Source organism: Kogia breviceps, chromosome 4 (genome assembly GCF_026419965.1).
Source record: "Kogia breviceps isolate mKogBre1 chromosome 4, mKogBre1 haplotype 1, whole genome shotgun sequence".
NCBI classification, from domain to species: Eukaryota; Metazoa; Chordata; class Mammalia; order Artiodactyla; family Physeteridae; genus Kogia; species Kogia breviceps.
The window spans coordinates 55,602,587-55,627,337 of NC_081313.1; the positions used below are offsets into that span (position 1 = coordinate 55,602,587).

The window sequence follows — 24,751 nt, forward strand, 5'->3', positions numbered from 1 at the left end:
GAATACAGAGTCCAGAAATAAACCATTGCTTATGAAATAATTTTTCACAAGGGTGCCAAGACTATTCAATGGGGAAAGGACAGTCTTTACAACAAATGATATTGGGAAAACTGGATATCTACATACAAAAGAATGAAGCCACACCCTTACCTAACACCATGTACAAAAATTAACTCAAATCTAAGACTTAAGTGGACTAAATAAGATTAATTTTTTCTCACTGTCCCGTGGATGAGAAATTGTGAGGAAGCTCAGATTTGTTACAGGCAAAGTTGTAGAAGTATGTTATAATTGTACATCTAAGTTGTAATTTATCACTATTAGAATTTTTATTTTTATTTACTTGTTTATGTTCTCTCCGCTTTATAAAAGAGGACGCTATGCCTGTTCTCCACTGTATTCCCTGCTCCAGAAGAGCACTTGATAGGGGACATTAAAGACATATTTGTTTAATGAATGGTTATCTCCTTAAACAGTTTCTTAGGGCAGCTTAATAAGCCTGTTCAGTTTCCAGCTCTCATATAAGGATAAGCTTTTTCAAGCCCCGGAATACCCTTTCTAGCAGCCGGGGAAGAAGAAAACAGCACGTAGAAAAAGCAGAGATGCCGACAGCAGGGAAACTCAGCAGCAGCTCCTAAACTCAGCATCTCGGGAGTCTGGGAGGCCGCAGAAAGGTCGCTCCACCCCGGTAACCACAACGCTCCGGGGCTCGCGATGGGACAGGCCTCGCGGGGCTGCACCTCTGTCCCTTATTCGCTGAATTCGGGGGGCGTGGTGCTCAGCGTTGACCAATCACGGGCGGCGTGCGCCGGCACGTGCCGAGGCTGGCCTCAGAATCCGGGAGGTTTCAGACGGGTTGGGACTGCAAAGGCTTGGGTTGATCTGTATCCCGAAGCGTGGGAGTTGGAGAGGAAAGCCTCGGCCCCGGACCGGCGCAGGCCGCTCTCTCACGCTCCTTCCTGCTTCTGTGCCTGCTGCCATGTGGGCCGCCGTGAGATTAGCTTTGCGGCCGTGCGCCCGCGCCGCTGCCCCCGCGCTGCGCGCCTATCATGGGGACTCTGTGGCGACGCTGGGCACCCAACCGGACTCGAGCTCTTCCATCTACCAGGTAGGGCGGGTGAGCGGCCCGGGCCTGGAGTACCCAGCCCGAGTCAGTGATTCCTCTTCACCGTCGGCACAAGGCGTTGGTCAGACTGGGAAGCAGGTACAGGGTAGGCACACTTCAACAGTCGCTGCTCTTTTCTTTGGATCCCCAGTCATGATTCTGGGACGCACCACGGGGTCGTGAAGCTTGATAAAGGAAACAATTCCAAATCAGATACATTTTAGTTCACTTTTAGCACTGGCACTATACTTTGTATCTTTAAAATCAGTGGTTTAGCAGTCACCTGGGAGCTTGTTGAATATACGGCTGCCTTAGCCTCACCCTGGACCTTTTCCGTCTCTGGGGTGGGGTCCTGGTGTTTGCATTATTAATGAAGTTGGTGAGAGGGGACGGCAGGGCCTTGGTGGCAGCCAGCTTTGGGAACCACTGGCCTAGCACAGCTGACCCTGGGTTGTGCTTACCAGACTTGAAATGGTTGGTTATGTTAATATAAAATATTTTTCTTTAAATGACTTTTCTTGGAATTGGGAGGTATCACAACGTTAAAGAAATAACTCCTGGTTTGTGAAATATCAGAGCTGGAAAATTTCAGTCTGTCCCATGGTTTCTAAGCCTGTACAGATAACATTTAAATTGTGCAAATAACTTTCAGAGAAGACTTTTTCTGGCCGCGCCACTGCGGCAGGTGGGATCTTAGTTCCCCGACCAGGGATCGAACCCTCACCCCCTGTATTGGAAGCTCAGAGTCTTAACCACTCGACCGCCAGGAAGGTCCCTCAGAGAACACATTTTAAATAATTCCTGCCTTTGGGAAAACAAGGAGGTTGAAAGGAAATGAGCAGGCTGAGGCAGAAACAGTATCCAATGGGAGACTTCCAAAAGTCTTTAGATGTCCTGGGATCAGGAGAGAATGTTTAATTCAGAAACATTAAGTGGTTACTGTGGTCTAGCCACTATTTTAGGTATTCGGAATAGATGTGTAGGAATGGAATCATAATTTTGTGGGGGAGACGACAAGAAAGCAATGCATTGTGATGAGTGATGTCTAAAGCTTAAAAAAGGTGGTTGCAGATAGGAGGCAGTGAGTGAGTTGGATCTTGAATTGGGTAAGAACTGGCTAGGTTCAGGATGGAGAATGGGAGGTAAGATTATACAAACTAAAGGAGTTATGAGGACATAGGTACCAAGTTATGAAAGTGGTTAGTGGGAGTGAGAACTTGGAAGTCCTGGCCAGGGTGTGGAATTCATGGAGTAGATGGGATTGCTTATGCAGCCAGGTAGAGGAGGGAAGCCATGTGTAGAAGCCACATTTAGATTTCACTTTGCAGTCTGTCTGATAAGATATTTAAATAGAGAAGTGGCATGATCCTATGGACATGGTAGAATAATCAGTGTGGCTGCAGTGTGGAGAATGGGTTTCCCACCATTTTGAACATGGCTTCTTGGCTGGGTGTTCTCTTGGTTGCTGTAGACCTCTGAGTGTTTTCTAGAGCTCCTGTAAGGTTACTTTAGCCAGTTTGGGGTTGTTTTGTGATGTCTCTGTGGGGGAATAAGGGCCTGGAGCTTCCTGCTCTGCCATCTTTTTGAAGTCAGGTCTCGGCTGATGTATTTGATGGTGGCTGCTAGCTAGGGGTTAGGGAGTGTGAACCTGAGATATAACTTCTTTCTCTATGTAAAATGTTTTATGTTCTGGTTCAGTCTGTGCACTAGTAATTAGAATAGGGAAGTAGCTGTGCTATGGTGGAAAAAGAACTGACTTAGTATTTCATGTATGGTTAAAAGTTAACAAGCAACATATTTCCATATGTTGTTCCAAATACCTGGTGGAAACATGCTAAAGTGTCAACAGTGGCCCTTTCAGTGGGCAGAAGAGACATTGTAGCATGTTGCTTTAAGAGCGAGTTTCTGGAGTTGGTGGATTTTGGTTTAAATCCTAATTCTACTCCTTGTTAGCTGAGTGACCTTGGACTAATTACTATATTAGCCAGATTTTGCTTCAGTAACGCTGAGTAGCAACCAATCCCAAGATCTCGGTGTTCAAAAGAACAAGTATTTATTTTTGTGTTTGGATCTATGGGTTGGTTGTGGCAGTTCTGCTCTAGGACTGTAGTAGATTCAGGTCTGCTCTACTTGTTTCTTATTCCAGGACCCAGAATGAAGGGGCAGTGGCTGCTGTGGGATGCTCCTCTCATAATGGAAGGCTGGGGCACAAGAGGAGAGCATGGAAACACTTTGTCCTTCTTAAAGCCTCTTCTTGCAATTGGTACACTGTCTCTTTTGCCCACATTCCACTCATCAAAGCAAGTAATATGGACAGATTCAGGGACTGTGGGGTAGGGAAGTATAGTGTCACAGTGAACCTTGACTAGGATGCGAGGGAAGGAAGAATTTAAAATACGTAGTACAGTTTATCTTTTGGTCTAAGATGGCTGCTTAAGCTCCAGCTATTATGTCTGAGTTCCAGGTGCAAAGGAGGAGAAAGGGTGAATAGGTAAAAGGACACCCTCACCTTCTTGTCCTTTTTTTTAAGGAGCCTTTCTAGAAGTCATACCTAACAACTTCTGCTTATATCTCATTGGTTAGAGTTTAGTCACATGGCCACACTTGTCTGAAAAAGGAGGCTGGGATTATTTTATTTTTTTATTTTTTGGCTGTGCCGTGTGACTTGTGGGATCCTAGTTCCCCAACCAGGGATTGAACCCATGCCATTGGCAGTGAAAGCCTGGAATCCTAACCACTGGACCACCTGGGAATTCCCCCCCTGTTCCTTTTTAAACATAAAATAGGATCCATTTCCCCGTGGGCTTTGTTTTTAAGTGTAATTTTTCAGTAAGTGTAAAACAAGTATTTCTGCATTGGTTGGAATCTCCTCATGATAGTGGTTGACGGGACAGAAAAAATAAGATGGCATTCTAACCCTCAAAGGGCTTATATTCATTGACAAAAGAAAACAAATACTAGAGATCAATTAAGTTCTGTAGATGTGTAAAGAAGGAAGTTGTTAAAATGAGTGGGAGTAGCCAGAAATTGTGTTGGAGATGAGATGGAACATCAGTTAGGCTTTAAAAGCGGGGTGAGGGCTTCCCTGGTGGCGTAGTCGTTGAGAATCTGCCTGATGATGCAGGGGACGTGGGTTCGTGCCCCGGTCCGGGAAGATCCCACATGCCGCAGAGCGGCTGGGCCCGTGAGCCATGGCCACTGAGCCTGTGCGTCCGGAGCCTGTGCCCCGCAGCGGGAGAGGCCACAGCAGTGAGAGGCCCGTGTACCGCAAAAAAATAAAAAATTAAAAAAAAAATAAAAGCGGGGTGAGATTTGGATAAATGGACCAGAGAGGGGGGTGGTAGTACAGAAGAGCTTGAGCAAAGACAGAGAGGCACGAATCAATCTTTTTTACACGTTAGAGTTGGCTCAGCACGGAGGCCACACGGGTGGCAAAGAGTGGCCCAGTGTGGAAGCCACATGGGGTTGGCATGTAATGCTGTTCTCCTTAACCCTTATTATGGTAAAAAAAAATCATTGCTTTCCTATAATACTCTCCCTCTTTTTCTTTGCTTCTGTTTTAGGAAAACTATGAGCAGATGAAAGCACTAGTAAGTCAACTCCATGAACGAGCACAGAACATCAGACTGGGTAAGCACTCATTTATTCTTCAGTTTATGCTTTTAATTAAGGTGTCCCTTATAATTATTCATTTTAGGAAAAACTAGTAGCATCAAACTTTTGATTCTTCAAGACTGTGCATTTGCTGTTGCTGGGAATGTAAATTGGGCAGCCACTATGGAACACAGTATGGAGGTCCTTAAAAAACTACAAAGAGGGCTTCCCTGGTGGCGCAGTGGTTGAGAATCTGCCTGCTAATGCAGGGGACACGGGTTCGAGCCCTGGTCTGGGAAGATCCCACATGCCGTGGAGCAACTAGGCCCGTGAGCCACAACTACTGAGCCTGCGCTTCTGGAGCCTGTGCTCCGCAATAAGAGAGGCCGCGATAGTGAGAGGCCAGTGCACTGCGATGAAGAGTGGTCCCTGCTTGCCACAACTAGAGAAAGCCCTTGCACAGAAACGAAGACCCAACACAGCAAAAATAAATAAATAAATAATAAACGCCTACCCCCAACATCTTCTTTAAAAAAACAAACAAACAAACAAAAACTAAAAAGAGAGCTACCATATGATCCAGCAATTCCACTCCTAGGCATATATCTGGAGAAGATGAAAATTCTAATTCAAAAAGATACAGTGCACCCCAGTGTTCATAGCAGCACTATTTACAAGAGCCAAGACATGGAAACAACCCAAATGCCCATCAAGAGGCGACTGGTTTAAGATGTGGTATATGTATCCACATATATATATGGGCATATACTCAGCCATAAAAACGAATGGAATATTGCCATTTGTAGCAACATGGATGGACCTAGAGAATATCATACAAAGTGAAGTAAGTCAGGAAGAGAAAGACAAATATATGATATCACTTATATGTGGAATCTAAAAATTAATGCAAATGAATCTATATACAAAATAGAAACAGACACACATAGGAAACAAATGTGTGGTTATCAAAGGGGAAAGGGAAGGGGGGAGAGATAAATTAGGAGTATGGGATTAACAGATACAAATTACTATACGTAAAATAGTTAAGCAACAAGGATTTACTGTATAACACAGGGAGCAATATTCAATATCTTGTGATAACTGGTAATGGAAAATAATCTGAAAATATATATAGAAAACTGAATCACTTTACTGTATACCTGAAACTAACACAATAATGTAAATCAACTATAATTTAAAAAAAAACTGTATTTGTTGGCATGCAGACATCTTATTTTTTCCTATTACTTGGCCAGTTTTTCTGCTCTTAGAGCCCTGCCATTATTTGGGGGAAAGTAGAAATTCAGGTTCATCAGTTTCTTTTTTGGCTGCACTGTGTGGCTTGTGGGATCTCAGTTCCTCTACCAGGGATTGAACCTGGGCCACGGCAGTAAAAGCACCAAATCCTAACCACTAGACCACCAGAGAAATCCCTCATAATTTTTTTTTTTTTTTTTTGCACTACGCGGGCCTCTCACTGTTGTGGCCTCTCCCGTTGCGGAGCACAGGCTCCGGATGCGCAAGCTCAGCGGCCAGGGCTTACGAGCCTAGCCGCTCCGCGGCATGTGGGATCCTCCCGGACCGGGGCACAAACCCGTGTCCCCTGCATTGGCAGGCGGACTCTCAACCACTGCGCCACCAGAGAAGCCCCCCTCCCTCATTAATTTTTAAAACTATTTCTTATTAAGGTTTTTATTTCAGCCACAGCAACACACTGAAATTTTTGTTTCACTTGAAGCAACTAAAACATTTTCTGTCCCTTAGTCATATTCATACTACATACTACATTTTGCGTAATTGTGCATTTTCTGCTGTGTCATCTAATTTGGAAATAATTTCTGTATGGGCTTATTGATAATTAAATAAATGAGATATCTTAAAAACTTTGTAAATTGTCATTATTTTTTATTTTTAAATTGTGGACATAATAGACATTTTTTTTGCTTGGAAGAAATTGCATCATAGGGAGGAATATAAAATATTAATGTATAAACAACACATCCCATTCTATTGTGCCCTTATTGGTATATATGACAATTTAGAAGCCTGTGTGACTTGAAACTAATAGCCATTTCCAAAGTAAGAGTCTTAATATATTACAAGTACCTAACTGAGAAGGAACTATATGAATTTTACAGCCTTAATTTAAAAAGAATTCTCCCAGTGTCCTTTTATCTGTAAACCTGTGGTTTAAGGGTATTGATTCATTCCTGGGTATGATCTTATCACACTCAGAGGACAGATTTTCAGTAGAAGTCATTAGTGAAATAATTTAGCAAAACCTTGATAGATTTCTCTTTAGTTTAAATAAAAATGTTTTTTGTATTTTTTTCCTCTGAGGACTTTAAGGATGGGGGCAAGGTAATTAATTAATGGTAGATGAACAGAAAGACCATCATAGTTGTATATTCACTTGTGTAGGTGTTAGGGAAGAAATAAGCTCAGTATTTTGGTCCTTTGTAGAATTTTGAGGGTGGAAGTCTGGACTGGTTACTCTAATAATTAAGCAACTATGGTCCAGTTATTTAATCCCTCTTGTAAATTTTCAGTACCTCATTCATAACTTGAGACTTAGGAGGGTTCTGTGAATTATAGGCATTATTCGTTCCAAGCACACATTGCTGTCTTCTTTTGACTTAACAGATTAATCAAAATTAATTGAAAAGACCAGAAATTAAATCCATTTGGAATATCTTGGTCTCTGTCTGTTGTACTATAGTAGTGTAGGGTCAAAATCAATTAAATTGTGTAAAAGTTACCATGACATGAACAAACAGATATGCAGCTCAGTGTGGGACCAGTTGAAGCAAAGACCTCATTCAGATGGCAGTAATTGCTCCCATTCTATCTATAACAGTACAGGGGAGAACTAAAAAAAAAAAAAAAAAATGAAGAGCATAAACTTCATATAGCTCCTTCTAAGTTAGGTATTTGTAATATATGAAGAATATTGTTTTGATGATGGCTGTATTCAGTTCCTTTGGATTTAAGTCACAAAAATCCAAATCAAACTTGTTTAATCCAGAAACCAACAACCAAACCATGGAAAGGAAGTGCTGAATGAACCGGGGGGCTCCAGCCCCAACAGGACTCACTGTCTCTGCCCATCTTCTCTCATTTCAGGATGTGTGTATATACATTCTTTTTCATATTCTTTTCCATTATGGTTTATCACAGGATATTAAATATAGTTCCCTGTGCTATACAATAGGACCTTATTGTTTATCCATCCTATATGTAATAGTTTGTATCTGCTAATCCCAAACTCCCAACCCATTCCTCTCCAACCTCCTCCTCCCTCGGCAACCACAAGTCTATTCTCCGTGTCTGTGAGTCTGTTTCTGTTCGTAGATAAGTTCGTTTTTATCATATTTTAGATTAATTTGTGGTATTTGTCTTTCTGATTTACTTAGTGTGATAATCTCTAGGTCATCCATGTTGCTGCAAATGGCATTATTTCATTCTTTTTATGGCTGAGTAGTATTCCTTTGTGTGTGTGTGTGTGTGTGTGTGTGTGTGTGTGTGTGTGTGTGTATACACCACATCTTCTTTATCGATTCATCTGTCAGTGGCCATTTAGGTTGTTTCCATGTCTTGGCCATGAATAGTACTGCTATGAACATAGGGGTGCAGGTATCTTTTTGAATTATAGTTTTGTCCGGATATATGCCCAGGAGTGGGATTGCTGGATCATATGGCAGCTCTATTTTTAGTTTAGTTTTTTTTTTTTTTTTTTTTTTTTTTTTTTTTTTTTTTTTTGCGGTACACAGGCCTCTCACTGTTGTGGCCTCTCCCGTTGCGGAGCACAGGCTCCGGACGCACAGGCTCCGGACACGCAGGCTCAGTGGCCATGGCTCACGGGCCCAGCCGCTCTGCGGCATGTGGGATCTTCCTGGACCGGGGCACGAACCCGTGTCCCCTGCATCGGCAGGTGGACTCTCAACCACTGCACCACGAGGGAAGCCCTATTTTTAGTTTTTTGAGGAATCTCCATACTGTTTTCCATAGCAGCTGCACCAGTTTACGTTCCCACCAACAGTGTAGGAGGTTTCCCTTTTCTCCACACCCTCTCCGGCTTTTGTTATTTGTAGACTTTTTAATGATGGCCGTTCTGACTGACGTGAGGTGGCACTTCATTGTAGTTTTGATTTGCATTTCTCTAATATATAATTAACGATGTTGAGCGTCTTTTCATGTGCCTGTTGGCCACCTGTATAGACATCCTGACTTTTATTTAATTTATTTATTTTAAAAATAAATTTATTTATTTTAAAAATAAATTTATTTATTTTATTTATTTATTTTTGTTTGCATTGGGTCTTCTTTGCTGCATGTGGGCTTTCTCTAGTTGCAGCGAGCAGGGGCTACTCTTTGTTGCGGTGCGTGGGCTTCTCATTGTGGTGGCTTCTCGTTGCGGAGCATGGGCTCTAGGTGCGTGGACTTAGTAGTTGTGGTGCATGGGCTTAGTTACTCCACGGCATGTGGGATCTTCCCGGACCAGGGCTCAAACCCATGTCCCCTGCACTGGCAGGCAGATTCTTAACCACTGCACCACCAGGGAAGCCCCATCCTGACTTTAAAATTCACAAGATTTCCTAAGTAATTTTCAGATAAGGAGGAGGGACAGTGTTTCAGGTTGCTTCGAAAGTTAATCCTTGAAGTTTTCATTTGATATAAATTGTAATAAATGAAAAGGTTGACAGTAATGAGTGGACTCTTGTCCTCCTTTTTGTCTTTTCCTTTCTTGCTGCCTCACTGCTACCTTTGTTTCAGATTTCTTCTCAGGGCACCGTCTTTGCTATCCCCTTTGGTTCCTGTTGGAGCATGTAGGATTGCTAGGAGTGGCTTAGTCATTTCTGTAGGTGGAACAAGGATTAACCCAGCTGTGTTATTCGTGGTAGCCAGAACTAAGTACTTTGATTAACACAAGTTAATTGAAGGGCTTTAAGTGTTTTGATAGATTCAGAAGTGCTTAGTTTTTCTAAAACTGAGTAATAACTTTATTGATATAGAAAAACACAAATAGTTTTTGGTGGTTGAAAGGGGGTCTTTTAATGACCTTAAGATAAGGCTTGTGTAGTTTTTAAAAAAATTTATTTTACTGAAGTATAGTTGATTTACATGTCATGTTAATTTCTGCTGTACAGCAAAGTGATTCAGTTATACATATATATACATTTTTCATATTCTTTTCAATTACAGTTTATTACAGGATATTAAATATATTTCCCTGTGCTATACAGCAGGACCTTGTTGTTTAAGGCTTGTGTAGTTTTTGAAAACATTTGCAAATTCAGGTTAAACTGCATGCAGGTAGTTCCAGCAATGCATATAGCACCACTGAAGTGACCACAGTTAGACATTTGAGCTGTGCACCCAGAGGCAGACAGCTATGTCGCGACTGCCCCCTGGTGACAGAGATAAAAAGATGCTATAAACTGTAAAATGCTTCCTGATTTTAGGGGTGTTAAAATGTGAACAAAATGTGTGTTTTACAATCAGTGCAATATGGTAAATGAGATAGAAGGAAAACATCAGGCTTTTCTGGCTCTGAGTTTATGGGCGTGGAGATAGTTAATGCAAAATCTTTTAAGAGTAATCCTTGGAAAACTAAGGTGCTGTGACATTCTGTCTTTTTGTGGTGGTCCACATATCCTAGGCCAGTTTAAATGCCAGAGGAGCTGAATTCTGTGACCTGAGAATCTGTATCAAGGATAACACTCTTGTTGGTTTTTCCTAATAAAAACAGAATTCACTAGGTGCTCGGAATAGCAAAGTGAAGCTCTAGGCAGAATTAAGAATAATGTTGCTCTAAGTACTAAAAATAAAACCAAAACACAGATATGTTTTCTTATCTCTTTTTCATCCTGCCCTCCCCTGCCATGCTTTTTCCTGCTAGCCCCTTAGTGGACGCTTATGTCACCAAACTCTCCAAAGACCCTCACCCAAGCCTGGTCTTCTTTGCAGTGTCTTAGGTTTATTTTTCTTTAATACTTACTTTTTAACAGCTTTATTAAGGTATAATTGATATACAATAAGCCACATTATTTAAAGCATACAGTTTGATGAGTTTTGACATATGTATGCACCCGTGAAACCGTCACCACAATCAAGACGATGAATGTGTCACTCTCAGAAGTTTCCTCTGCCCTTTGTCACTCTCTCGTCCTCCCTCTCTCCTATAAATATACATACCTCAGTAGGGCACTCTGAGTTCTTGGTGGCTGGGAAAAAAGAGGAAAGCTGTTTGATTTAATTCATACTATCTTGTGAGACTTTCCCTCCCAGAATTATTTTCATTTTAAAAGATTAGATGTATGTTATGATTTTCTTGGTTACCTTAAGGCAGATTTAGTCTTTAAAATATGCCCTCTACCTTCTCTCTCAGAAAAAAAAAAAATCCCCTTAGACATAGGAAAGTCCTGATTTGAAAATAGGTTGCGCTACTTGGAGGCTTGTTTGAAATCTGTATGAACTTATTTTCTCACCTAAAAAACAAATAGCTTTCTTCAACAGCTGAACATTTCAGTAGACAAGGAGTATATTAAGATGGAATTCTTGGGTAACAGTGAAGGTAAACATATTAAGGTACAATTTGATCGTCTGTTCTGATTATTTACGTTGGTTTGCTGAGAGTGGGTTATGGATATTCCCCAGGTACCGAACTCAGCCGTTCTCAGGCTGGGTGAGGTTTGTTGTACCCCTCACCTCAAGCAGCCTCACTGGGTTGGTTACCCCAGCGGACTCTTCAATTATTGTAATTTCCTTTAGTCTAGAGCAATCTCAGGAAACACCGAAGATCATCTCTGATTCAGGATACTAACAAAAGGGGACTTTAAAATTGCTATATAAGGTGTTCAACTCTCTCCTGTTTGGACCTAAAAATAGCACCTTTAGCTAAGTGTTGTTGTGCTTATTATGGAAATCATTTCTAAAATAATGCTTTTTACCTGGTACAAATGAAGTTAGGAACTTTTCAAATTTCACATAGCATATAGGACAGTGCTAGTATTTATAGTAGGTGTAATAAGTGTGGTGGAGATGAGACAGTATTTGCAGTGTGAGATGCAGAGAAAAGTACTGCGTTATTTCCTTAAGTAATTACTACTGAATTTAGAAAATGTATAATATACTGTGGGCTCAGGGATAGATTGATTTTTAAAAATCCCAGTTTGAATGATCTGAAAAATTAGCTGTTTTTCACAGGATATGTTAAATTTTTTTTTAAAGTACCATATTTTGGATTAAGTGTTATATGTTTTTCGGGTATTAAGTTAAATGGAGACCTTATAATGAATTCATCTAATCTAATCATATTTTTTATCACAGGAGGTGGGGAGAAAGCCCGAGCACGTCACATATCAAGAGGAAAACTGTTACCAAGAGAAAGAGTTGACAATCTTATAGACCCAGGGTTGGTACATACCCAAGTGATGGCTCAGGGTGTTCTCTATTCCGTGGTGCTTTCTTAGATAGTTTTTTTGGTTTCTGTTTTGTTTTGGTTTGGTTTTTGACCGTGCCACGTCAAATCTTAGTTCCCCAACCAGGGATTGAACCCAGGCCCTTGGCAGTTACTGTGCAGAGTCCTAACCACTGGACCACCAGGGAATTCCCATCTTAGATAGTTTTATAAATAAATGATTTTAAATTCTGGTTCTTATCGTAAGATTCAACAACAGAAGTTTATTGTGAGGCTACTATGTGTCAGGTGCTGTTCTAGGTGCTAGTGATACATCACTGAACAAAATAGACAAAGTTCCTTGCCCTACTGGAATTTACATTGTAGCAGGAGGAGATAGAAAATAAACGGTAAGTGTCATAAATTATATAGTATGTTAGAAGGTGATAAATGTCATGGGAAAAAGAAAAGGTAGACCAGAGTATGGGAGAGGAAGGAAGATGAAGGTCAAGTTGTAGTTTCAAATGAGGTGGTTAGAATAGGCCTCATTGAGGTGGTGACATTTGAGCAAAGATTGGAAGGAGTGAAGGCTCTAAATATCTGGGGAGAGAGCGTTGCAGGTGGAGGGGAGTCGCCAGTGCGAAGGTTCTGCGGAGGGGCAGATCACATATGCTGATATGGAAGGGTCTGGAAGGTGGTGGGGTGGCGGGAGTGAACGGGGGAGTAGCAGGAGACAGGCGATTTCGGTAAGAGGTTTGTAGGCCAGTGTAAGAGTTTGGGCTTTTACTCTGACAGAAATGGGGAGATTTTGTAGGACTTATCTGACTTAGGTTTTTTTTTTTTTTTTTTTTTTTTTTTTTTACGGTACGCGGGCCTCTCACTGCTGTGGCCTCTCCCGTTGCAGAGCACAAGCTCCGGACGCGCAGGCTCAGCGGCCATGGCTCACGGGCCCAGCCGCTCCGTAGCATGTGGGATCCTCCCTGACCGGGGCACGAACACGCATCCCCTGCATTGGCAGGCGGACTCTCAACCACTGCGCCACCAGGGAAGCCCTGACTTAGGTTTTAAAAAGTTATTCTGGCTATTGTCTTGTGAGTAGACTGTGGGCCTTGAGGGTGGAAGCACCAAGACCAGTTAGAGAGAGGGACTCCCCTGGTGGTGCAGTGGCTAAGACTCTGCGCTGCCAATGCAGGGGCCCGGTCAGGGAACTTAGATCCCACATGCCGCAACTAAGACCCAGTGCAGCCAAATAAATAAATAAATAAATAAATAAACAAACAAATAAATAAATCATTTTTTTAAAAAAAGACCATTTAGAGAGAGAAATGAAGGCTCAAAAGTATTGTTTCTGGGGACATGCACACACATGCCCAGCCTGGAGACAACACTGCTAACACCTAGTGTGTATCCTACACTGTTTTTATGCAAATGTGAATCACTTTTTTTTTTTTTTTAAAGAAAAATGGAATCATACTAAATGTGGTGTTTTATAACCCCCCGCCCACCCCCGTCTCCCCAGCATATCCTGAACATTTAAATGAGAGAAAAATACAGTGGTTAAAAGCCTGGTCCCTTATTACAGAGCTTATTAAAACCCAGCTCTGCCACTTACTAGTAGTTGTGTGACCTTAGACAACTGACTTAATCTCTGTGTTTCAGTTTCCTCATCAGTCAGTGGGGATCATAATAGGATCCATTTCAGGAGGTAGTTCTGAGGAATGAATAAGTTAGTGTTTCTGAAGCTCCTAGGAGAGAGGCTGGCACGTGGTAGGTGCTACATAAGTGTTAGGTGCTATTCTCTTTCGATATTAATAAACACATCTGTACAACATCTTTAAAAATAAGAACCTAGTGTTCCTTTGTATGGCTATACTGTATAAATCCCCAGGGTGGTCACACTAGATTTTTTTTTCTTTTAAATTTATTTGATTTATTTATTTTTGGCTGCATTGGGTCTTCACTGCTGCACGTGGGCTTTCTCTAGTTGCGGCGAGCGGGGGCTACTCTTCGTTGCGGTGCGCGGGCTTCTCATTGCAGTAGCTTCTCTTGTTGCGGAGCACGGGCTCTAGGCACACGGGCTTCAGTAGTTGTGGCACACCGGCTTCAGTAGTTGAGGCTTGCAGGCTCTAGAGAGCAGGCTCAGTAGTTGTGGCACACAGGCTTAGTGGCTCCACGGCATGTTGGATCTTCCTGGACCAGGGCTCGAACCCGTGTCCCCTGCATTGGCAGGAAGATTCTTAGCCACTGCGCCACCAGGGAAGTCCTCTAGATTTTGTTTTTGACATTCTTTTTGTAGATTTTATGTCCAACACACATGTTTGAGACATTGCCCCATTAAAGAAAAAAATTTCCTTTTCCACATGTTAACTGTTTAAATATGATTTTTTGGGGGCTTCCCTGGTGGCGCAGTGGTTGAGAGTCCGCCTGCCGATGCAGGGGACGCGGGTTCGTGCCCCGGTCCGGGAAGATCCCACTTGCCGCATAGTGGCTGGGCCCGTGAGCCATGGCTGCTGAGCCTGCGCGTCCGGGGCCTGTGTTCCGAAGCGGGAGAGGCCACAACAGTGAGAGGCCCACGTACCACAAAAAAAAAAAAAAAAAAAGATTTTTTGAAAAACGACATTAATTCAAGCAACATCTTTTCTTCCGTTCAGGTCTCCATTCCTGGAATTATCCCAGTTTGCCGGTTACCAGTTGTATGGTGATGAGGAAGTCCCCGCCGGTGGCATTATTACAGGCATTGGGAGAGTGTCAGGGTGAGTATTCTGCCCACACTCAGCCATGTGGTTCAGGAAGCAGGCCAAAGAGGCAGGGTGTCCAGCACTCACTGCTCTGCATATGAGCATGTGAGTTTTATGCTCGTGATATTATTTAGGACTGAGGCTCCCTACCCAGACATGTGTTAGATTCAGCTGTGGAGTGTGTGCATTTTAGCTCTTGAGATTCCATGGAGGCAAGGGCCAGGACAAGACTGATTTTATCTTTTCACTAGAGTTGCTCTAGTGTTGGATAGTATGACTGAAAAAGAGTTCACTCGTTTAAAAGGTCTAAAGTAGTACTTCATAGTAATTGAAATTGACCTTTCTTACATAATCATATGGTTGAGTATGGTCAGCACTCTTTCTCTGGCAGATGATAGATGTGCAAACTAGTTTAAACCGAAAAAGAATTTATTGACTCTCTTAACTGATAAGTCTGGGCCTAGCTGGGTCGAGGAGCACAGACAGTGTTACCATGTCACAGGCTGGGTTTTGGTTTTGTTCCTAGGCAGGCCGAGCTGGCCACAGGCGTCGCCGGCTTCTGCGCTCTCAGCCGGGCAGCTGCAGTGGGCTGAGAGCTGCTGAGGGTGAAGGCCTGGCACCAGACCCCGTTGTTGAGCCCACAGCGTGGACGCTGAGTAGAAAGGCCTGGTGCTTGCGCTCACCTCTGAAGATGGGCTTTGGGGTCAGTCCCCCCAGAACCTCAGGGATCAAAAATAGAGAAAGGGCAGTTTCTGAAAGAAAGTTTAGTTTTGTTGCCAAAATAATAGATGCTGGGTAGGCAAAACCAATAGATGTCTAATACAGTATTTTTGTGGCCTAATTTTATTTCTCATTCTGTAACATGTCTGACCTTTTAATAAGACAAGTAAAAGTGGTTATGTCTCTTGTCCAAGGTCGTATATATAGCAAGTGGCAGAGTCAGAATTTCAGCCTAGCTTTGTCTGACTTCATAGCCTGGGCTCTTTCCTGTACCAGAGCTTCTTAAGCTTTTCTAGTGCAGCACCCCCAGGATAGAGGAGTGACCATACTCTGGAGGTGTGGGGTTATGGCCCAGCACCCGCCAAAGCCTAAATTCCTTTTGAAATCTAGTTTGTTCAATGTTAAAGTCATTAAACATGTACATCCCACTCTATAAAATGTTTATTATAACGTGGAAAAAGGCTTTATATATAACCTAGTGAATAAAATTGATGCTCAAAGGAGAAGAGCCACATACCCTAATAAAAGAAGTACAACACTACTTGAGGCTGTGTGCTCAGCTGCTGTTCTCTACTTCATTTTCAGCAAGGATTCAATAAGTTTCTTTTTAGAATTCTATAGAATATAAAGTGAGGTAAAAAAACATCATAAATATAAAGATTAACTTTTGTAAAGACCACACTGTTGTTCTCTCCAGTTTCAAGTGAGCCTCTGATCTTTGGGTTTCCTGGCGATACTAAGCAGGCTCCCTTACTGGCCCTCTTCATTCACTTCCCTGCTTCTTGCGTGTTACTTGTGGGCCATGGTACCTGACAGACTGGTTTTGGTGAGAAAGGGCACCACTAATGACTCATTACAGTATATGCTTTCAAACTACTCTTTTAAAGTTTGTACCTATTGTTACTTTAAGCAAGATAAGCGTTGTACTTATAGAAAAGCATATGGCAGTGACATGAAGAAAATATGAAAAATAAATACTTTTGATGGATCAGTTTTTCTTTTTGAAAATTACCTTCCTAAAAGGAAATTTTAAAGGTTTATCATGAGGGATTTTCTCACCCCAAGACTTGGATTCCTTGTGGTTGTTGTTGTATTATCTTGTTAGGACCCCTTCATTCAAAGAACCATTACAAATTGTGGCTTAGGTTGTTAGTTTTTCTCTACTAATATGGGGTGATGATTCTATAAAAATCAAGTTAGAGTTTGTAAACTTATTAAAAGTGATTCATTTTATATAAATAAATATGTGAACAGTGATTAAGACTTTTATATCATAAGATTGTCTACTAATGGCTGTCACTGGGGATATGTACTAGAAATTGCCAGGCTGTATTGGGAGTGTCTTGTAATGAGATGCAATTGATCTTTACTTTGAAGAACTCTCTCATGTTCTCTTTCCGATGAAATTTCTGCCTTTCAGAGTAGAATGCATTATTGTTGCCAATGATGCCACTGTCAAAGGAGGTACCTACTACCCGGTGACTGTGAAGAAACACTTACGGGCACAAGAAATTGCGATGCAAAACAGGCTCCCCTGCATTTACTTGGGCAAGTCACGAGAATTGTAAAATAAACTATTATTAGCTAGAAAAATGCCAGATTGTTTAGAAGACTATATATATATGACGTTATCAATGGATATTTAAAAAAAAACTGTTGGCTTCTCTTATAGTTACAAAAAGATGCATATTCTTTGCTAAAAACTCTGGGAGAAAAAGTAAACAAGCACTACCCATAATAACATCACTGAGGAAGAATCCCTGACAGTACTTTGGGGTTTGCCACTTTTTTCTCTACATGAATGGTGTTTTTTACTTCTATATATTGGGTGGGCCAAAAAGTTCCTTTGGTTTTTGAGTAAAAATAAAAGACATTTTTCATTTTCACCAAGAACTTTATTGAATTGTATTCACCATTTTGTTCCACTACCTTCTGCCATTTTTCAAGCAACTTCATAATTCCATCTTCCCAAAACTTCTTTTTATTTTTTTGAGCAAAAAACTGTTCCAGATGCTTTTTACAGTCTTCCAGGGAAATGAAATTTTTTCCATTAAGAGAATTTTATAAAAACCTAAATAAATGGAAATCTGAAGGTGCAGTGTTTGGTGAATATGGTGGATGAATCAGAACTTCCCAGCCAAGCTGTAACAGTTTTTGCCTGGTCATCAAAGAAACATGGGGTCCTGCGTTATACGGATGAAAGATTATACCTTTTCTGTTGACTAATTCGGGCCGCCTTTCCTAGAGTGCTGCTTTCAGTTGGTCTAATTGGGAGCAGTACTTGTTGGAATTAATTGTTTGGTTTTCCAGAAGGAGCTCATAATGGAGGACTCCCTTCCAATCCCACCATATACACAACATCACCTTCTTTGGATGAAGACCAGCCTTTGGTGTGGTTGGTGGTGGTTCATTTCCCTTGCCCCACCATCTCTTTCGTTCCACATTATTGTACAGTATCCACTTTTCATCGCTGGTCACAATTTGTTTTAAAAATGCATGTTTTCATTACGTTTACATAGAGAATCGCATGTAGAAATACAGTCAAGAAGGTTTTTTTCACTTAACTTATGTGGAACCTGAACATCAAAGCGATTCACATAACCAAGCTGGTGCAAATGATTTTCAACACTTGATTTGGATATTTTGAGTATGTCGGCTATCTCTCGCGTGGTATAACAGTGATTGTTCTCAATTAATATCTCAATTTGATTGCTATCAACTTCAACTGGTCTACCTGACCATGGACCATTGTCCAGCAAGAAATCTCCAGCACGAAACTTCGCAAACCACTTTTGACACATTTGATCTGTTGCAGTGCCCTCTCCATACACTGCACAAATCTTTTTTTGCATTTCAGTTGCATTTTTACCTTTCTTGAAATAATAAAGCATAATATGTTGAAAATGTTGCCTTTTTTCTTCCATCTTCAATATTAAAATGGCTACACAAAAATTCACCAATTTTTATAAGTTTTTTTTTAAATGCACTGCTGATATGACATCTGTCACAATACAATCTAACAAAATTGTTTCGAATGAAGTTAAAGTCAACTAAGCACTAGTTAGAACCATGTTGTGGAAAAAAACGAATGAAGTTTTTGACCAACCCAATATTTTGTTTTTCTGTTCACTATAATGGATTCAAACCATGAAAAAATAATAGCTAATATATATGGGTCTCTTGAGTGCCAGGTACTAGGTTAAATGCTTGATTATGTACATAGTTTGAGCAGACGTAATTTAAAGAAATTTAATATTCAATGAAAGTAAATTTATATTTGGAATGAAAGTACATTTAAATCTAAGGATTTTTTTTTTTTTTTTTTTTTGTGGTATGCGGGCCTCTCCCGTTGCGGCCTCTCCCGTTGCGGGGCACAGGCTCCGGATGCGCAGGCTCAGCGGCCATGGCTCACGGGCCCAGCTGCTCTGCGGCATGTGGGATCTTCCCGGACCGGGGCACGAACCCATATCCCCTGCATCGGCAGGCGGATTCTCAACCACTGCGCCACCAGGGAAGCCCTAAGGATATTTTTAAAAGAACATAAAAGCAAGGCAGTTTAAAATTGGTACTTCCTGGATATTGGCTTAGTTTGTAAAAACGCCAGTATATACTGTTCATTTTTATGGATATTTGAACAGGTACTGATGAGATTTTTTTCTCCTATGAAAGTGAATTTACCTCGTTGACTCAGAGTGTGAACTGCATTGCATCTATAGAAAACAGCAAATGAGGCCCCACTGCTTGCAGGTGCTGTGCCCAACACTGTAGGGGATGCAGTGAAGAGTATTGTGTGTCTCTGTCTTTAATGTATTAAATATCAATAGAAGACTTAGTGGTTGTAGGCAAGAGTGATAGGTATAAGACTAGCTAACTTTGTAACGTTCACTCTGTGCACTCACAGTATGTGCTGAGCTAAGTGCTTCACATACACTATTTCATGTCATCCCAATAACAACCCTATGGGATAGCCACTGTTACCTTCATTTCACTGGTGGGGAGACCGAGGCAGTAGACTGGTTCGGAAACACACCTGTGATCACACAGCTGTGAAGTAATGAAGCTCTGTGTTTTTTTTGTTTTTTTTTTTGTTTTGTTTTTGGTTTTTTTTTTGCAGTACGCGGGCCTCTTACTGTTGTGGCCTCCCCCTTTGCGGAGCACAGGCTCCGGACACGCAGGCTCAGCGGCCATGGCTCACGGGCCCAGCCGCTCCGCGGCATGTGGGATCTTCCCAGACCGGGGTACGAACCCGTATCCCCTGCATCGGCAGGCGGACTCTCAACCCTGTGCCACCAGGGAAGCCCCGAAGCTCTGTTTTGAACTCAGCTGACATTCTTATCCACCACTGTAATCTGCAGTAAAAAGAGTACCAGAGGCAATGTGCAATAAAATTATCACATGAATTCTGTAGATGATTTTCAGATTGTTTTAAAAGAGAGAAAGATCCAATTTTATCTGAACTGGTTTAAGGATTTTTGGTGTTTCTGGGGCTAATCCTCAAGGGAGAGAATGTCCTAAACATTTCAAGCAGAATTCTGCACAGGGGTAGGAGAGCCTAATGTGTTTGAAGAAAGCAGTAAATTTTGGGGGGCTGTGTTGAAGGATTGGAGACAGAGGCTATAGAAGAGTTTAGAAAGATAGGGCAAGTTTTTTGCAAATGTAGTTAAGAACTGATGTTATCATTGAGGTAAGTCTTCTGTGTGTAGCACGTTTTGTTCATTGAGATGTACTTATTTCTCTTCAGTTGATTCGGGAGGAGCAAACTTACCTCGACAAGCAGAGGTATTTCCAGATCGAGATCACTTTGGCCGCATATTCTATAATCAGGCAGTTATGTCTTCTAAAAGTATTATACAGGTAATTTCTCATTAATGAGATGTATTGCTTTTTGCATCAAATGTCTTTGCTAACCAGGTATTCTGAGATGACTTAAAACAGAATTTGGTTTTTTTTTTTTTTTGGCTGTGCCATGCAGCTTGCAGGATCTTAGTTCCCTGACCAGGGATTGAACCCAGGCCCTTGGCAGTGAAAACATGGAGTCCAAACCACTGGACTGCCAGGGAATTTCCAGAACAGAATTTAATACAGAATTTAGTCTTTTTCCACAGAAAGCATCATAAGGATATCTCCAGTCAGATTCATCTGCTAAATATGGGAATACTGTTATGCTATAATAAAGGTTATTTACCAAAGGAAAAGAGTTTTTAAAAAGAAAGAACACTGAATAAAGTTGCTTTTTTAGGACTGTACTCTAGAGGAATTCTAGTATATGTATGAGGAGATATGTACAAGAAAGTTCCTTGTAGCATTGTGTGTTATAGCAAAAGTTAAAGAACAAAGTAAATGCCATTCATAGGAGAGTTACAATAGTTAGCTGTTAAAATGAATGAACTAGAATTGTGTGCATCAACAGAAATAAGTCTCAAAAAATATGTTGGGTAAAAAAAAAGTGTAGAATAAATGTATAACAAATTGCTATGTATGCAAGTGTTAAATATATCAAATAATCTATTATGTATAAACAGGTACGTGGAAATGATAGACTCAACTTTAGAACAGTGGTTACCTTTGAGGTGGGAGGGAGGAGGAGAATAAAGACCAAGTAGGAGGTCTATAGAGGCTTCAACTGTATCTGAAATATTTTATTCCTTTAAAAAAATTCAGAAGTAAGTTTGACCAAATGTTAAGATTTATTAAGACTGGGTATTAGGTAAAGAATATTTATTTTACTATTCTAATCTTTTTTGTATGTTTGAAATACTTCATAATACTGCTGCAACTCCTTTGTTTTTGTTTTGTTATTGAATTTCTTAAGTTTGTAGTATTTTTATTAGTATTCTAATTAATTAGTCATCACTTGCAATTATCTCTCTTCTTTATAATCTACCAATACAATGTGTTGTTATTATTTATTATATATTTTACTGTTATGTGGCGACCTTGCGTATATCTATGCTTTGTTTATCTAAATAGAAACTTCAGCTTTGCTCACTTTTGCACAGATGGCCCTTGCATCCATTTTCTGTTATGAAATTCTTATTGTGATCTTTTGTCTTATAGGGGAAATTAGCCCATTTAACCTGGTATTATAATTTATATAGCTATACGAAACTTGTATTAGTTTCCTAGGGCTGCCGTAACAAATTACCACAAACAGGGTGGCTTAAAATAACAGAAATTTATTCTCTCAAGTTTCTGGAGGCTAGACGTCTGAAATCAAGGTGGCGGCAGGGCCGTGCTCCCTCAGAAGGCTCTAAGGAAGATTCTGTTCCTTGCCTCTTGGAGCTTCTGATGGCTCCAGGCGTTCCCTTGGCTGTGGCTATGTGACTCCACTCTCTGCCTTGGTTTTCCCATGGTCTTCTCCTCTGTGCCCTCTCTCCCTTACAAGGATACTTGTCACTCGATTTAGGGTGCCCCTGGGTACTCTAGAGTGATCTTATCTGAAGATCCTTAACTTAATTACATCTGCAAAGACCCATGTTTTTTCGAATAAGGTCACATTCACAGGTTCCGGAGATTTGGGTGTGGACAAATTTGGGGCGCGGAGGGGCACCATTCAACTTACTGTAAACCTCTGCCACCTTGCATGCTTATTCTGTGCTCTTTCTCTTCATGTAGCTTTTGTGGGACTATATAAAACGTCAGCCAACATCTAACAGATATTTATGGAGAAGCTACTCTAAGCCAGGCCCTGTACTAGATGAATAAAACCAGGTAGGGTCTCTGCTCCTGTGGAACCTGAAGCTTGAAGTGCTTTAAAAACTAGGTCTTTTTAAAATTAAAAGTGTCCTTATAATTTTGAATAAGCAATATCTGCTTATGATTAAAAAAAATCTAAAATATCTAAGGGGCATTTGACTGAATGCCTTCAGTTTGCCTGTTTAATTTTTGTTTCCTAAAAACTTTAACATCAGTATTTCTTTAAATGAGCCACTTCTCAGCATTTATTTTTTCTATTTCACCCCAATAGGAAGTTTGTGGTTGAGGTTTGCCTTCCTATATTCTTATGAACCTCATGGAATTAAAAAAAAATCTAATTGTTATTGTATCCTAGTGTCCATGGTGCCTTGTCTCATCTTTTCCCCAATATATGAACTATAAACCTGATATCGCCACTGAAGCTGTTGCTTCGTACTTTACTGAGAAAGTCATGTGTGAGCACTGTTCTATTAAAAACAATACTGCTTACTCTGTCTTTTTTTTTTTTTTTTGATCCCAGGAAGAATTGTCTCTCTTCTCCAAGACTAGACTTGTCATTTATAATCTTAATACTGGTCCCTCATTTGTGCTTCATCATTAAACCTCTTTCTCTCTTTTGCTTTAATATTTCACATCGGGCCTCCCTGGTGGCGCAGTGGTTGAGAATCCGCCTGCCAATGCAGGGGACACGGGTTCGTGCCCCGGTCCGGGAAGATCCCACATGCCGCGGAGCGGCTGGGCCCGTGAGCCATGGCCGCTGAGCCTGCGCGTCCGGAGCCTGTGCTCCGCAACGGGAGAGGCCACAACAGTGAGAGGCCCGCGTACCAAAAAAAAAAAAAAAAAATTTCACATCCACTTAATTTTTTTCCTCACAGCCAATAATCATGTTGACTTCCTCTTTTTTTTTTTTTAAAGGAAAAAGTAGCAAAAAAGGATGCACAAAGAAAAGGACCTTTTCTAGCTTCTGCTGTTTTTGAAGCTTCTCTCCCTCCCTGTATTACCAGACTTCTTAAGGATTGGCCCAGCATCTTCGTTCCTGACTCACTTTCCTAAAAACCTTTCTGCCCTCAGAGGGTCCCGCTAACCTTAACCTCCTAGAGATTCTCACGCTGTACAACCTGTTGGTTTTGTTATTGTTCCCTTTCTTGAAATTCTCCTTAGGCTTCGTGCCACTGGTTTCCTTCTTCTCCCACTCTCTTCATTTAATCCTTCCAACCCCATTCAAGAACTTGTCCTTAGTAGTTTAATAAAAGCTAATGACATACCTGTCATTTCCATGATCATTCTCTGGTCCTGGCCTCCCTCCACCTCCACCTAGCCTTGGGGTTCTGTTGTTTGGTTAGATTTCCTGCTGGTACCAGAGGCTCAGAATAGACATTCCATATTTAGCTGCTCCTGCTGATTTGTTCCTTCACCCACGTTTCTGTGTGCTGTTGATGGTACTCCCTTCTTGCTCTTTTCTCTAGGATTGAAACTTTGATGTCATCATTGACTCTTCTCTGCTTTTTCCCCTACTTAATCCTTTTAGGTCAGAAATATATATCTTCCTTATTTTTGTACCCCTGGGAGCTCTTTTGATGCTGGGCAGATAATCAATACATAGTAAACCTTTGATGAATCAAGTCATGTTGGTTTTTACCTTTGGATTGGTCCTCTCCACTTCATTCCTACTGCCATCACCATAGTTAGTTCAGGCATTTTCTGTCTATTGTACACATTACTATAAGGTTATTCTTTATCTAGTTCCCTTGTTCCAGACCAAACTTCACAGCCTGATACGTAAGACCTGCTGTGATCTGGTTCCAACCTAACTTTCTAGCCTTACTGATCATGCATTGTAAACTGCCTTCAGTCTGAAGCGCTTGCTATTTTTCATGTGCATCGTGACCTTTATGAGTTTCTGCTCCGGTCCATGCCGGACTCTCTTTCCCCCAGTCCTTCCATATGGGTTGATCTGAGTCTCCAACCCATCTTCCAAGGTGCATCTCAGATGCCACCTTTTCCAGGAAAGCTTCCCACAATCCCTTACCGGAAGTGATCTTTCCCCCCAACTCCCATAATTCTTGAGCTATACCTTACTAATGGCATTTATCCCTTTTATCTAGAATATCCTGACTAATTTCCCTTACTAGACTCTATGCCACTTGAGATTAGAGACAATATTGGATTGTTTATATCCCAATGCATTTACTTACCTACTTAATAATTTATTATTTGAGTGAAACTCCTTAACAACCATTAAAGTGATACCTAACATACTGAGTAGTTCTATTTCCTATATTTTAATGTATGTTTATTATTATTATTATTATTGCCATCATCATCATTATTTTTGGCTGCGCCACATGGCTTGCAGGATCTTAGTTCCCCTAGCAGAGATTCAACCCAGGCCACGGCAGTAAAAGTGCCGAGTCCTAACCACTGGATGGCCAGGGAATTTCCAATATATTTTATTATTTATTTAAGACTTTGGTTTAGATGGACTGTTAACAATTTTTT

At 41.1% G+C, this 24,751-nt stretch overlaps 1 protein-coding gene across 1 annotated transcript in view; it reads left to right on the forward strand.

Annotated features, from left to right (window-relative positions):
• The first annotated feature begins 790 nt into the window (after positions 1 to 790).
• Positions 791 to 24,751, forward strand: part of MCCC2 (methylcrotonyl-CoA carboxylase subunit 2) — a 64,937-nt gene continuing 40,976 nt past the window's right edge. Inside the window, exons 1-6 of the mRNA XM_067031111.1 lie at positions 791 to 1,108; positions 4,669 to 4,735; positions 12,029 to 12,113; positions 14,750 to 14,851; positions 16,977 to 17,104; positions 20,298 to 20,410. Of these exons, the coding sequence (XP_066887212.1) occupies positions 980 to 1,108; positions 4,669 to 4,735; positions 12,029 to 12,113; positions 14,750 to 14,851; positions 16,977 to 17,104; positions 20,298 to 20,410 (624 nt within the window). The 5' untranslated portion in view covers positions 791 to 979. The remainder of the gene's footprint in view (positions 1,109 to 4,668; positions 4,736 to 12,028; positions 12,114 to 14,749; positions 14,852 to 16,976; positions 17,105 to 20,297; positions 20,411 to 24,751) is intronic.